Source organism: Medicago truncatula, chromosome 5 (genome assembly GCF_003473485.1).
Source record: "Medicago truncatula cultivar Jemalong A17 chromosome 5, MtrunA17r5.0-ANR, whole genome shotgun sequence".
Taxonomy (NCBI): Eukaryota; Viridiplantae; Streptophyta; class Magnoliopsida; order Fabales; family Fabaceae; genus Medicago; species Medicago truncatula.
The window spans coordinates 30,352,098-30,365,851 of NC_053046.1; the positions used below are offsets into that span (position 1 = coordinate 30,352,098).

Below are 13,754 nucleotides of genomic sequence, written 5' to 3' on the forward strand. Positions count from 1 at the left end.
TAGATGCTCTTGCACATGGATAGTTAATGTAAGTTTTACAGGTTTTAAATTACATCTAAAAGCATAATTGGGTATGTGTATTTTTCTCTATTTGGTAAAATAGGTTGGTAAGTTTTTCTATCTCGTTGAAAGGAGTTGATATGATTGATCTCTAGACTTTGTTTGAAAGTTGGGATGGAATGGCTTTTGGGGAGGGAAAGAAAGAGAAGAAAATTTCTCAACTTGTTTGAAAGAAGAAAAAAAAATGAAGGGTATTGCTAATGAGTGCCCTTATGGCACTCTTTTAAGAATTCCTAATTATGAAAATGTTTATAGGAAGTTAAATTGTTCGATTTTCAATGCGTTGAATACGTCAATTTCTATAAAATCTTATTATTGGAGGTTGTTAAAGAGTGTCTTTGGAACATTCGTTAGCATTTCTCAAAAATTAAAAGTGAGAGAAGAAAATTCATTATTATGAGAAGAAAATGAGTCTAGAAGAAAAGGTTTTCAACAAGAGGAAAAATGAAAGATCTTTAGAAATAGAATGACTGTGTCTTGGGTGAAGTATGAAAGGAATGATGGGGGTCCAAATACAATGCTTATTAGAAATCCAGTGAAGTAACCTATGTTGAGTTGAGAAATATACCTGTCTTAAATTTGTAAGAGAACTTTATTCAAATACTATAGTTAATCAAGAGTATAAAGTCATTAGCATAGGCTATAATTATTCCAAGAGTATATAATCATTGTTATATTAGTATAAGGACAACATGCTATGAATATCATCATCACCAAGGATTCAAAGATAAGACACAAGGATTTCATTGAAAAGTTCTCCAACCTTTTTATTTTCATTCGTTACAAAAGTACAATATTATAATTTTACTTCTTTTCAAATATTTACACAGATGAAAAATAATTCTCCCCATTTTCTGTCGGAAAAATTTAAAAATGAAACAAAATGAAAATAATGTGATATTTTCATAATTATTTGTAAATTGTAAAACATTTTCTCATCTCAAAGTAATAAAAAGTTTATTCTTTTGTGAGTGACGCTATTTGCCGAGACGAACTATTTCAAGAATTTCAAGATGCTCACATTTTTTATTTTTTTGGGTACAAAGATACTCGCATATTTTACTCGTGTAAATTTGGGAAAAACGAAAGTTAGTGATTGAATTTGAAATAATACATGGGTGGGTAGTGGAGGAAAAAATGTACTTAATCGTTAGTTCCGTGGGCACTTTTGTAACATACATCTTTTTCCTTTACTTATTTCTATTTTTACCAACAAGAATCACTAAAACAAAACTTAAGATGAACCGTCAAATGAAAAAGGTTGCTTGTTAGTACCACATGCTGATACTACTTCCAAGTCTTAAGTATAAGCAAAAAGTCAAATGTATTTGGTTCATATTTGGACCAGATATATTCGACTTTTTATTTATTCTTAAGATTAGAGGGTGCATTTTTTTTTTCCTAACAAAGTTCCTCAAAGGACTCCCTTTGAAGATCCCTCTAAGAAACCCAAGCTCCTTCTAAAGTTCTAATTCTCTCAACTCTTTCAGGAAGACATCCATGTTGTTTCCATACTTGTGTCTGATATTGGCATGTTAATAGCAAAACCTGACTCTGAGTGGTTGAATTTCTCTAAAAGATCCTTGAATAGTTTGCCTGCTATGTAAGATAGTCCTGAGGCTGCAAGTGCCATTGTGACATAGTACAACACAGTTTTGATATAGGATTTAGGTGGCCTTCTGGTGTAAACTTTCCCAACAGTAAGCAGAATGATGCATGCAACAGAAGTTGCTGCCACTATTGCAAGCTTAACTTCATCATAGTAGTTCTTATTAATCAAGATGCCGTATATAATGAGGGGGACAGAACCAAATATTAGGAATGAAAAAACAGCTATAACAGCGTGAAAGACGAAGTTTGATCTGTTTCCTAGTAGTTCTTGATATCGATCTTGCACATTTGTTTGCAGTTGTTGCCCTCGAGAATGGCTATCTTTCAACTCTTTAAGCTGGAAAAAGGACCAAAAGAAAGAAATCTCGGTAGTTGATAAAAAAAAATCAATGGCTGATATTACATGCACATGTACAAATATATGAAATCAGTGGCTGATATTAGTTAAATTGTTTTCATTAATGGTTCAGATTTCTTAGTTTACTATCTGCTAACATTATTTTTCAACTATATATTGTTTTCATTCATGAAAATATATATGAAGAAAGAATGCCAGAGGGACATGATCATACAATTAGTGATTATGAAATTGAGCAGTAAATGGAAATCCACTCACATTATGACCAAGGATGAAAAGTCCACCAATCAGATTTGCAAATCCCAATGTAATAATATTCACTGCAACAAACACAAGATCAGAGAATTAATTGGATATCACTAACCAAATTTTAGCTTTCAAAATTATAAATCCAAGACTGCAGACTTGCAATAATCCTCAGAACAGAATACTTACATGGGGTAGCACCAGAACTAGCTGCAGATGAAACAATTCCTAGACTTGTGATTGACTCAACTAAACCACCATACACAATGCTTTTAACTATTTCCCACTTTTTTGGTTCACCAACTTCATTTCTAGGTTGTTCACCAATATCTACTTGAGTTGGAGATTCTGTCACAATAGCACCATCCCTTGGAACATTACCTTCTGTCTGCAATGTTGTTGATTCATTTGCTTCTTCATCAACAACAACAATCACATCACCTGCACCGTAATAACACCTTTGGTTATTACACACAATGTTTTTTTTGTAAATAGCTAACCGATAATAATCGTTTCATGTGCATACCTTTATTTTCATTTATAACAGAAGGATTTATCTTCCCATTGATATCCTTTCGCACTGTATCAATCAGTGTAATATCTGTTTTTGATGGAAATATACCATCTATTGCAGAACTTGTGCTGTCAAAGGATTGAACTGGTGATTGTGCTCCATCTTGCCTCAAAGAGGAATCATAATCATTATTCTTAACAATTTCAGGCATTTGGTTCACATCTTTTGGTAACTTCTCAACAATTAGGGACGCTATGGTTGTACTTGTCGGAACAATGAATTCAGGTTTCTCTTGATAATGATTCAGAATGGCGCCTTTTGCAGTTGCTCCAGAATTAACAAATGTTTCACTAGAAGTAGTAGTTACTGATTTAACACTTTTATACTCAGATACCGTCCCATTAGAAAAGTTCGTTGAGGACGTAACTTCAACAGTATCTGCATCAGAGTGATATAGTGAAGTGAGCAACGTCACATAGAACAAAATGAATCAATGGAATGAACAATAAAGTAATATGAAAGAATTAATTCATATACATTGTCAGTGTAAATGTTTTTTACACGTCAATCAATTATAATCATTAGTTCATTTAAAAACATTTGACTTCAATCACAACTATTATCAATGATTTGTCGACACCTTTTTACACCGACAGTGTATCAAAGTTAAAGTCTAAAATGAAAATGCACATTATGCATAAGTGCACAAAAGTTTCATATTTTCTTATATTGTTGGTACATGTTTGAATGTAAACATGAATAATTTCAGTAAGAAACTAGGGAACAGTTCCTCTCCCGTGACCGTGAAAATTGCATTGGAGGGATTCTAGTGGAAATCTTCATCGTTCAATCAAATCTTCATCGCTCATCGACTTTGACCGCATGCAGTAGAGATAAATAAGCGGTGGAAATTCTACTGCAGAAAATTTCCACCGGAGAGAACCCGTTCCCAACTAAGAGACAGTTATGCAGGTTTTATGATTCTAATGCTCAGCTAAGTATCCCTATGATTTAGCTAGATTCTTTTTTTAAAACAAACAATATCAAAACAAACAAAAAATTATATTATCTTAAAATCTCAAACATACTTGTATTTGTTGTATCCACTGAAGTCTTGTTTTTCCCTCTGTTATCGGTCCTCAGTTTTCTGGTCAGCGACTGCTCTTTTTCTGAAAAATCTATGAAATCCTGCACAACGCTCTGCACTCCATTTGAGGAAATTGTAGAATTCATTCTTTCACGTCCATGATTAACATCTGACGTCGGTTTCACATTCTTAATCAGATCTGCATCACCAAGTGTACCTTCTGGATGACCAATATCAGAGGAGGATAGTAAAGGTGAAGTAATTGTTGACTGGTTCTGGTCAGCAGGATCAGTGGTAGAATATTCTTGGGAAGTGTCACCTGCTATACAAATAAAACAGGAAATTAAATTGGAGAGACAAATTTCTTTACAAATAATTTCAGTTCAGAGTCAAATTGACTTCAAGGCTTCGAGCTATAAGATTATTGCTCAAGTGCATGCTTTTTTTAATACTTCTCTGTTCAAATAAGGTAAAATCACTCGAGAAAGTGTAGACAGTTGGAAATAATTCATAAAATTTTCAAATAAGCATCATCATGCAAGTGATTTTACTTAGAGTACCTAAATAATAAAAGAACAAAGAAAAAACCTGGTTCAGTAGCTGTTTTCCTCTTATTTGAAGTAAATAAAGAGATGAACCAATTTGGACTGGAGCTTGGTATATTTGAAGAATTTTGCGAAGTTTCATCCTTGCTGGCCCCACCAAAATTACGGAACAGATTGAAACCTTTTCCTGTCAAAATAAATGAGATTAATAGGTTAAGATATATAAATAAGATAAGCACACAATCATCATATATAGATGTAGTGCATGAGTTGAAAGAGAAATGCCAGCAACAAACCCCCCTCTAGCACACTCTTTCCAGTACACTATTATTGAGTGAAGTTCATGTGGATCTCACTAATTTGGCATTTAGCCCCACAAAATAGGGAGTAGGAGCCACAATAATTTCATTCAACGGAGGTCTCCTTCAAGTGCAACCTTTATTTAAGTGTTGTAACTTGTAAGTGCCCCACAAGTGTCTGGACTCTGGTGTATGTCCACAGCCATAAAAATAATTCAACAAGAGTGTAGGGACAGTGTTGTACAGATGTTCATGTTCCAACACCTCAACAAGAAGAAATGCTTTTGTGTTTTCATAATCTTAAAATCATTATCAAATCTCTTTAAATAAGACGCTTTTGCTTGAAATTGCTTTTTCAAGTCACGTTCCCTTTAGCCAAATAAAAATGAGCAAAGCATAGACACAAAGACCACATTCTGCTATGCATCATAGAAAAGAAGAAAAAAAACTACTTACCACTAGGAATAAATATGCTGAAGCATGATAAACATCTGAATACTTCCACTTCTTTCTCAGGATGATCATCACCGTCATCATCGGCAGCAGCAGCAGCAGCAGTAACAGGAGCAGGAGGTGGATCCATACTGGTAATTTCAGATGTTACTTTTTCATAATTACCTTGGTTAGCTTCATGTGTAGTACTATCAGGATTAACCACATCATTGTCAACTACACTGTCCAACCTATCGCGCTTGCCTTTGTTGTCTAGTATCTGATTGTTCCTTTTTCTTTTCTTGAGGATAACCCTTTTAGTGATGCAAGATTTGCAATTAGGACAATACAAATCATGTGTCTCTTGTTTTGCAATTACTAACTCAACATCATACTCTTTCTCTTGCTGGTCAGTTTCTTTTATCGAGTTAAGTTCCTGTATGATTTCTTCGTTAGAATTCACAGCAGGTGTTGCTTGTTTGTCGGATGAGTTATGTAAAGCAGATAATTCTGAACTGGAAGGAACTTTGTTATCATGATTGGTAGCATCGCCGTTTTGAACTCCATGATGTCTATGAACTTCCACTTGTTCATCAAGTTTACTCTCCTCATGATTGGTAATATCATCATTTTGAACTCTATTAATTCCATGAACTTCACCGCGTAAACTAGTTTGAATAGCTGAATTTTCCACCTGTTCATCAAGTTTACTCTCCTCATGATTGGTAGCATCGCCGTTGTGAACTCTGTCAAGTCCATTAACTTCATTGCCTGCAAACATAAAACAAATTTCAATTCCAAATTTTAACATAAGATTGTTCATGGACATAAAAATTTAGGACAACATAATCATAGTTCTCCAAATTGAGTATCAAAGATACTCAGTATTTATGCTATAAGCGCTCAATTAAGCTGTTTATCTAAATATGGCCTAAATTTTTAAAGCCAACAAAGAAAAATAAACTGTCACAATCTCATCCAACAAATTTATAATGGAAGTAACTTCAGAATCCATCTCATTGAAAGGCTATTCAACTATGGCCGTCAGAACTGCGATTGTGTACTTCAGAAATCTTGGCATCTACTACTGACCTTTAGTTTCCCAAACAAAACAAGGTCCATGTTGAATCAAAGTTTTGACATTCATCGGCAAGTCAGGGTACCCTTTAAGATTCCACATGGGACCAGTCCTAGGACTGTCGAATGGCTTGGTCGACCATGTGCAATGGTGACATTTCCACACTCCTTCAGCCATAAAAGTGATGACATATTTACCAAAAATCAGAAAAGAAAAACTAACCAAGAAAATTTGAGTCTAATTGTTATTTATATTGGGGTTAGTTCCAATTAATTTACTAATCTTACAAATTATCTTCTTTCATTAAGTTAGTAATAATACTCATAAGAAAAGCCAAGCAAGACAATTTAAGGTCAGGAACACCATTATAGATCTAGTAATGCATTTACCTACACAAACACAGATTAACTAATGTTAATCGAAAAGCTCGAAAAACATCCAGAAATTGAGAAACTGTAACAATTAAACTAGTACTAACTAATATATGTCAAAAAAAATTAACAATAACCTTTAAAACTTAAATTTGATTTAATATAATCAAACAAATTAATATAAAAACTAGTCTATGATTTAATATAATTAAACTAGTCTAATTGAGAGTGATGCAGCAACAACCACATTAAAACTATGATTTAATATAATCAAAAATTATCTTTTGTTAATCCTCTCAATTAGGAGGATACTATATATAGTACATACTAAAAAACAAGAGATAGTGGTGTACCTTGTTGTTTGTCAAAGAAAACACTGTTCTTGTTCTGGAGGAATATATCAGAAGATTCAGAGCCAAAAATAGCATCATCTTTTATGGCTTCTCCAACAAAATTAGCAACTAGTCCAAGTCCAACAGGTACACAATCTTGTTCTTTATCACTGTTACATTCACCAACATTTCTTTTCTTTTCAAGTTCTTCATCTTTTTGCAAAGAAAACTCATCTAAGTCGGTGACAATTGTTGAAGTTCCATTGCTATGACCATTACTAACAAAAGAGGATGTCACAACCACAGTTGTGTTGTTATTGTCTTTGACATGTGGAAAGGTTATTTTCAATGATAAATCTTCTACTTCTTCTTGTTGTTCTTCATTATCATGCACAATTATCATTGGATGTTGGTTTTCTTGCTCCATTGTTTCACAAGGACAAAGACAGGACAAGACAACTATGACAAGATTGGGTTATGGGATAAGTATGTATGGAAATTGAGTGGAATCCAAAATTTAATGTTGTTTGCTGTTTGGTTTTGAATATTTTGCATATAATCATGACCTCACCTACTTTAGGCATGGAAAATATGAATGAGACAAGTTGGCATGGCACATGAATGGTATTTTTAGAAAAACACATGGGTTTCTATAATCAAAAGATTTCAAAATTAATATTTTTGATCAAAAATGTTTAGTGTTAAATAATTGACAAACATTCTGTAAAAAAAAAAAAATGACACTTAAATTGTTTTTTAAGGTCATGAAAAAAAATTCTTCTAAGGTATTAAACTATTCATTAGTATGTTTTCATAAAAAAGAAATCTATTTTCTACTTCAATTGGGATAATGTTAAGAAAGTTGAAGATAAATTTAACACTCAAATTGATTTATTTAGTAGTGCTACGTTATTTTATGGTTTTACTTTGTAAGGAGTCAATAAATTTAAAATAATTATTTTTTGTAGGAACGAAGAAAACAAGATAATGGGACAGGCATTACTATTAAATATTGTATATTAAAATAGAATTATCTTTTTCCTAAGTTGCATTGTGTGGTTTGTTCTGAAACGTGTGTCTGAGATTCTGAAATGGACGAGAGAACGAGGACCACTTTCTTTTTCTTCTTTCAGAAAGAAATATGGTAGAAGTTAAAATTTTCGAACAAAAAACCAATATACAAATCCCACGTTTTTTTCTTGCTAATTATTTCTTGTTTTCTTCTACTGTACTAGTAACTACCAAAAAGTATTTGTAGGGTCGATAATTCTAGATGCACAAGTTTATGAAACTAACATCCATTCAACAATTAAATGAATATATAATTAATGTGAGAGTTAACTTAAAATCAGGTTACGACACATTTTTAAAAGCAAAAATAAGTACGAATTTAAGAACTCAGAAATTCAACATTCTCGCATCTCCCCCAATAGACAACCTCAGATACATAAACGAAATCATACCGGTCCTACAATTCATATCTCTAGCCGCCTCAAACAACAACGAAATTGACACATTCACACAAGTATAATAATTTATGCTTCATTAGAATAGACCAGTCCAATTTAAACATCTTTTTAAGGCATTACGATACAAACTATAATTTGGCAGAACTGTGACAGCTAGAACTGTGAAAGTGCCTATAATGATAAAGAACAACCCATCTTTATTTTTTGTGGCAAGAATAATTCATCTTATAAAAGATAATGCAAGAATAATTCAAGTAAATGATGTAACTCAAAGACTATAATACAAGAAAATAAAAGACATGTTGTTGTGAGGATGGAGTGGGGTTCACGTGGTCCACATTCTAAGTCTATTAAAATAAATACTCATAATTAAAAAACTCAAGTGAAGTAGACAGATGTGAATTTGACTTTATTATCGATCTCCTAACATAGACTTAAAAAAATGAGGAGTGAGACACATCATGATATTTTATTCAACACAATTATTTTGGTTGATTCTTTAAAAATATATATATATTGGTTGAAAAACACAAAATTATTTATTATGGTTGTCATATTATTAAGTGTGGTGCTAATTATTTATAGTGAATAATACTCCATCCGTTTCAAAATGACTGTCGCTTTAGCCAAAAAAATTGTTTCAATCCAGCTTTAATTTTTTTCTTCCAACTTTATCCTCAATAAATGCTCAAACTTTTCTCTCCACACAATTTTCAATGCAACTTTAAGTTTATCTTATTCTTATAAAGTAAGATTATTTTAGTAAAATTGTTATGACATTACTTTATTCTATTCCTTAATCCGTGTATAATTGGCTGAAGCGACATTTATTTTAAAATGGAGGAAGTATATATTTTTTTAGACTTTGCTGTTAATTAATATATGCTTGAGAATGAGGATTTGTTCGACCATTTTAGTGTAGCTTCCCTTCCTAATTACTCTATTTTTCTTCTACTTACATGAATTGAATAAAATATAGTATTGGTTAAGGAGTATGATTTCAATCTCCTCGAACTAGTGTAAGTTAACAGTTGACTATAGTTCATGTCATAAATATTAAAAAATATTTTAATATAAACTAAAAAAAACTAATGGATTAATGAGTATTTCAGGTAGTATATGTACCAACCAAGGAGGTCTCGTCGTACCACGTGAAAGAAGTTAATTACGAGGACGGGTGTGGCAATATTATTTGAAAGAAAATGTTAACAAGTTTTTTAAAGACATTGTTTAACCATCTAAAAGTAGTAATTTTTGCATTAAAAATTATATAGTTATGACTTTAACAAGTGTTTGATTTATATTTTTAATATATAATTTCTTTTTGTGGGTTCCTTAAATAATATTTTTATAACAATTGTTAACAAAATTCTTATTTGGATATTGATATATGATGATCTTGATTGACAAATTTGAACCATTGGATGGGGACATGAGAATCCATAGATAATGGAATTTATTAATCTGATAAAAGTTTGGTGAAGGTAAGTGGTGGATCACGTTGTTCGCCTACCAAGATAAATGTTACGTGTTATATGTACGTTTGATTTTAAAAATATTAGATGTGCATTTAGTTTCTTGGTTTGGAGGAGCCAAAGTTAATTCTAGGTGTGTAATTTTAACATGTTTAATTCCTTAAAAGTAGAATTGAATTGATTCTCTTTTCGGAATTGTTTTATTTGAATTTAGAAATTATAGCTTCGAGTTTTAAAATTGATTTTACACTCGATTTTTTTGTTTATTCACTTTTGATGTATTTAAATATAAACGTTTTACATCTTTGTGAGTTTAGTTCAGTTGGTAGGGATATTGCATATTATATGCAGGGGACACTCGACTTCTCCACAATTTAATTGTGTGAGCTCTAACCACTAGGCTATTTGACCAAAAAAAAATATATATATATATATATATATAGAGTCAGGATCCGTTGACACCAGGTGTCAACGGATTCGTTGACACCAAATCTCAACGGTACATTATATTTAATCAAAGGCTAATATTAATTTTAATGTTTATATTTCCTGTATATCCTTACTCTCAACCGCACACTGTTTTTGCTCTATATGAGATTTGAAACCTGTACGTTATTATTCCTATTAATGTCTGCATCTTTTCCTTCATCTCTTTCTACAATTCATTCACCTCTTTCTTAATTAACCTAATATCTTTTCATGTTTTCTTTCCCTTTTCAGTGATGAAGAATCACGAGTTTTAGTTTAAAATCCCTTAATTCTTTTCTTTCTTTCAGAAAGTATATTGATTCATCTTATTCTAATTCATGGTCATGATTATTGATTTTATTAAGATTATAGAATCATAAGAATTCACCACCTCCCAAGCCAAATTGCAAACGGAGAAATACTTTTTAATTGGCAAAATTGCTTTGTAAATCATTAAAATAATTGCATATGGTTGCAAAATCAAAGGATATATAAATTTAATTTATGAATTAGGAAAACGGAAAACCCTTTAAACTAAATTGAATGTTGCTGTGACAAATCAAGATTTATCCTTGGTGAGTATTGTTGCGTTAAAGTAATTGATATTCCTGTAATTGAGGACATCCCATTGAGAAGATGTTACTTTTTTAGGAAACAAGAGAATTTTTAGGAAAGAAAAATATTTGAATGTTGAATGTCCATATTATGATTTTATTGAATACATTTTGGCCTTTGGATTAAGATTAATGAACACTTAAGATTTAGTGTCAACGGATCCTTGTTCAAATTATAATATTGAAGATGAAAGGGTCTAATAAGACGATTGAAGAGGAAATCTTGGTGATGCTTCCAACAGTGAAACATGCAAAAGATGATTGCATCAAAAAAATTATGGTCGAATCTTATTGTAAAGGTCTGATTGATGATATAAAGCTGGGTGGATTTTTCAGAAACAAAAGAGGAACAATAGTGAGGGAAATAAAAAGACAAATATTTTGGACAGTTTTGAATGAATAACACGTTTTTCTTAACTTCCAAATTATCTATGACTTCTTTTAAGCTATAAAAAGGTTTGGATCTTCAACATTTTCCCTCATTCTTCTTCACCCTCCTTTCTTACATTTTCTTCAATTATTTTTAGTTTTTTAGGTAGCTTTTAGGAGTTTTTGTGGTGTCATGGTCATTGTTGACTGCTCATAAGACCCCTTATGCGGGGGTCGTATAACGGTCAACAGAAGCCTTTGACATCAAAGAAAGACACAAAATATTTATATTGTATTTGTCCGAATTATATGTTTCGGAAACACTAGCAATCTGGTCCGGAATACGTAATCCGGACCAGGGGTATTTTTGGAATTTTTGCAGGGCGCGCGAGAAGGCAACAGGGTGGGAAAAGTAATAGTCATATGTTTTAAGTCTTGCAAGCATGGAGTGTTACAGGGCGGCCCACAAGGAATATTTTTTCCACCTTTCGTATTTCTCGTGAGCCCTTCAAAATTTTAAAAATATCTTCGTTAAAATTATATAATCTGAACACATTTTGCAGGCTTTCAGATTATAAAATCTAAAACATATCAAAACCTATGATTATCATAATTGATACGAAGGTTTTTTGTGACAATCATATTATCCTCATACAAATTATACAACAAATTCAGGATAGTATGAATGATCAACAATGACCATAGTATCAAAACTCACTCCCAAATAAAAACTAAGAAAGAAAATTGTTGAATGAATGAAAATATGGAAGAAGGCATGACAATTTATATAGCCATAAAATGTTTTAAAACTGTAACTTTTTTTATGGTGATTTGAAGACTGTAATTACAGTTGAAGGAAACATTTAAAATGTTCAAACCTACCAAAAATGAATTTAACACATCACAAATCGTCTAAACCTTGTTAGTAAGGCCACAACCACATTATGATATGGTTTGGATTATATAATTTAAAATGTACTCATGATATGGCAAGAAGTGATGCGAAAAACCTTTTCGTTACATGATAAATGTATTTTTTACTATCCCAATGGACTGAATCTACACTCATCACATCTCTTAATTCATTGGACCCATTCTCTAGAAGGTAAACTCAAAATATTTTTCTAACATGTAGTTATACAACAATTAGTATAATTACAGACAACACTAAAATAAGCAATTAACTAACACCCATGTGGTTATTTCAACAGTTTTTTTTTTTTTTTTTCTGTTGTGATTTGTAGTTTTCTGTATATTCTAAAATAAACAAATTACTTGAGGTTGTCAAATAATTATAAGGAAGAGAAATATAAATTGATATTCGGTCATGTTAATGATATTTTTAAACTTATTTATTAAAGATATTTTTGTATTTTTAAATATAAATTAAAATTGTAAACTTCACAATAACATAAAATGTATTTTTAAACTTATTTGTTAAAGATATTTTTGTAGGATGATGTTGGAAAAAAAAAGGTGATACTCAGTTGTGTTGATACCTCTAAAATTTGAGTTTAACGGTGGTGAGTTAACAGTCTAAAACAACTTTGTACATACAACCAATCAAAACATTTTAAATTGTCACATAATTGAAAACATTAATTGATGTGATGATTATAAATATTTTGATTGGTTGTGTGTGCAAAATTGTTTCAAACTATCAATCCACTATCATTAAACTCTTAAAATTAAGGGAGAAGAAGACGATCTAAATAATATTATTATCATTTTATTTTATTTTCTTAAGGTCGTATTAGAATAGAAAACCACAACAGAAAAGTCTACGAATTAGTAGAGTAAAAATAAAAGTAAAATAAAATATAAGATACCAACACAATAATTAAATGACAACTCATGTAATATTTTAGTGGAAGCTATCTTGCTTAAATCTTTTGCTATTGATAGAGTTCATTCTCCCCTTCCGAGCTTTTTCTTAGGTATGCTCCTTCTATATTAGGTTGTGTATACGAACACATTTACATTGGTCCATTAAGCACCTCACAATAAAAGGAAATTTACACATTCCTTTTTCACAATCGTTGTTCTCAATACATTCAACAAGTACTGTGGTGAAAAAGAAAAATATAAGAATATTAATAAAATGATATAAAAGATTGTGTATGAGTAAACATGAAAATTTAGAAAAGATGAAAAATTTGCTTACCATGGCCATCAACGTCTATTAAAACAAAAAACATGAGAATAAAGAAGATTATAACATAGATAAACTTGAGAATATTAACCATATTTTTCTCTCTTTACATTAACTTAATATATTAACACTTATGGAGTTTTAAAACTCTTCCTACATTAAGAATCATTTTTAAACATCTCTTCGATCGCTACATGAATATGTTATGTTTATCCCTTTAACACACTTAGTAATTTTAAATACTTATTTTAAATTATATTTTAACCTTTCATGA

General features: G+C 31.2%; 1 protein-coding gene and 1 long non-coding RNA gene across 4 annotated transcripts; both read right to left on the reverse strand.

Annotated features, from left to right (window-relative positions):
* Positions 1-1,132: 1,132 nt before the first annotated feature.
* LOC11407311 (membrane protein of ER body-like protein) lies at positions 1,133-7,578 on the reverse strand. Of its 3 annotated transcripts, none has more exons than XM_039834406.1 (9): positions 6,955-7,578; positions 6,245-6,397; positions 5,177-5,923; positions 4,465-4,608; positions 3,878-4,198; positions 2,802-3,227; positions 2,465-2,716; positions 2,288-2,349; positions 1,133-2,008 (listed from the first exon to the last, which is right to left on the reverse strand). In XM_039834406.1, exons 1-9 carry the CDS (start codon positions 7,358-7,360, stop codon positions 1,547-1,549), a joined length of 2,973 nt encoding a protein of 990 aa, XP_039690340.1. In that variant the 5' UTR covers positions 7,361-7,578; the 3' UTR covers positions 1,133-1,546. The 3 variants fall into 3 exon arrangements, with proteins under 3 accessions (XP_039690340.1, XP_039690341.1, XP_024640109.1); XM_039834407.1 differs by having other exon boundaries at positions 3,878-4,195; positions 6,955-7,577; XM_024784341.2 differs by lacking the exon at positions 6,245-6,397 and having other exon boundaries at positions 6,955-7,577.
* A 5,459-nt stretch (positions 7,579-13,037) lies between these two features.
* LOC112421965 (uncharacterized) lies at positions 13,038-13,653 on the reverse strand. Its single transcript, XR_003012352.2, has 2 exons — positions 13,493-13,653; positions 13,038-13,392 (listed from the first exon to the last, which is right to left on the reverse strand). It is a non-coding gene; the product is annotated as an uncharacterized lncRNA (long non-coding RNA).
* Positions 13,654-13,754: the final 101 nt, after the last annotated feature.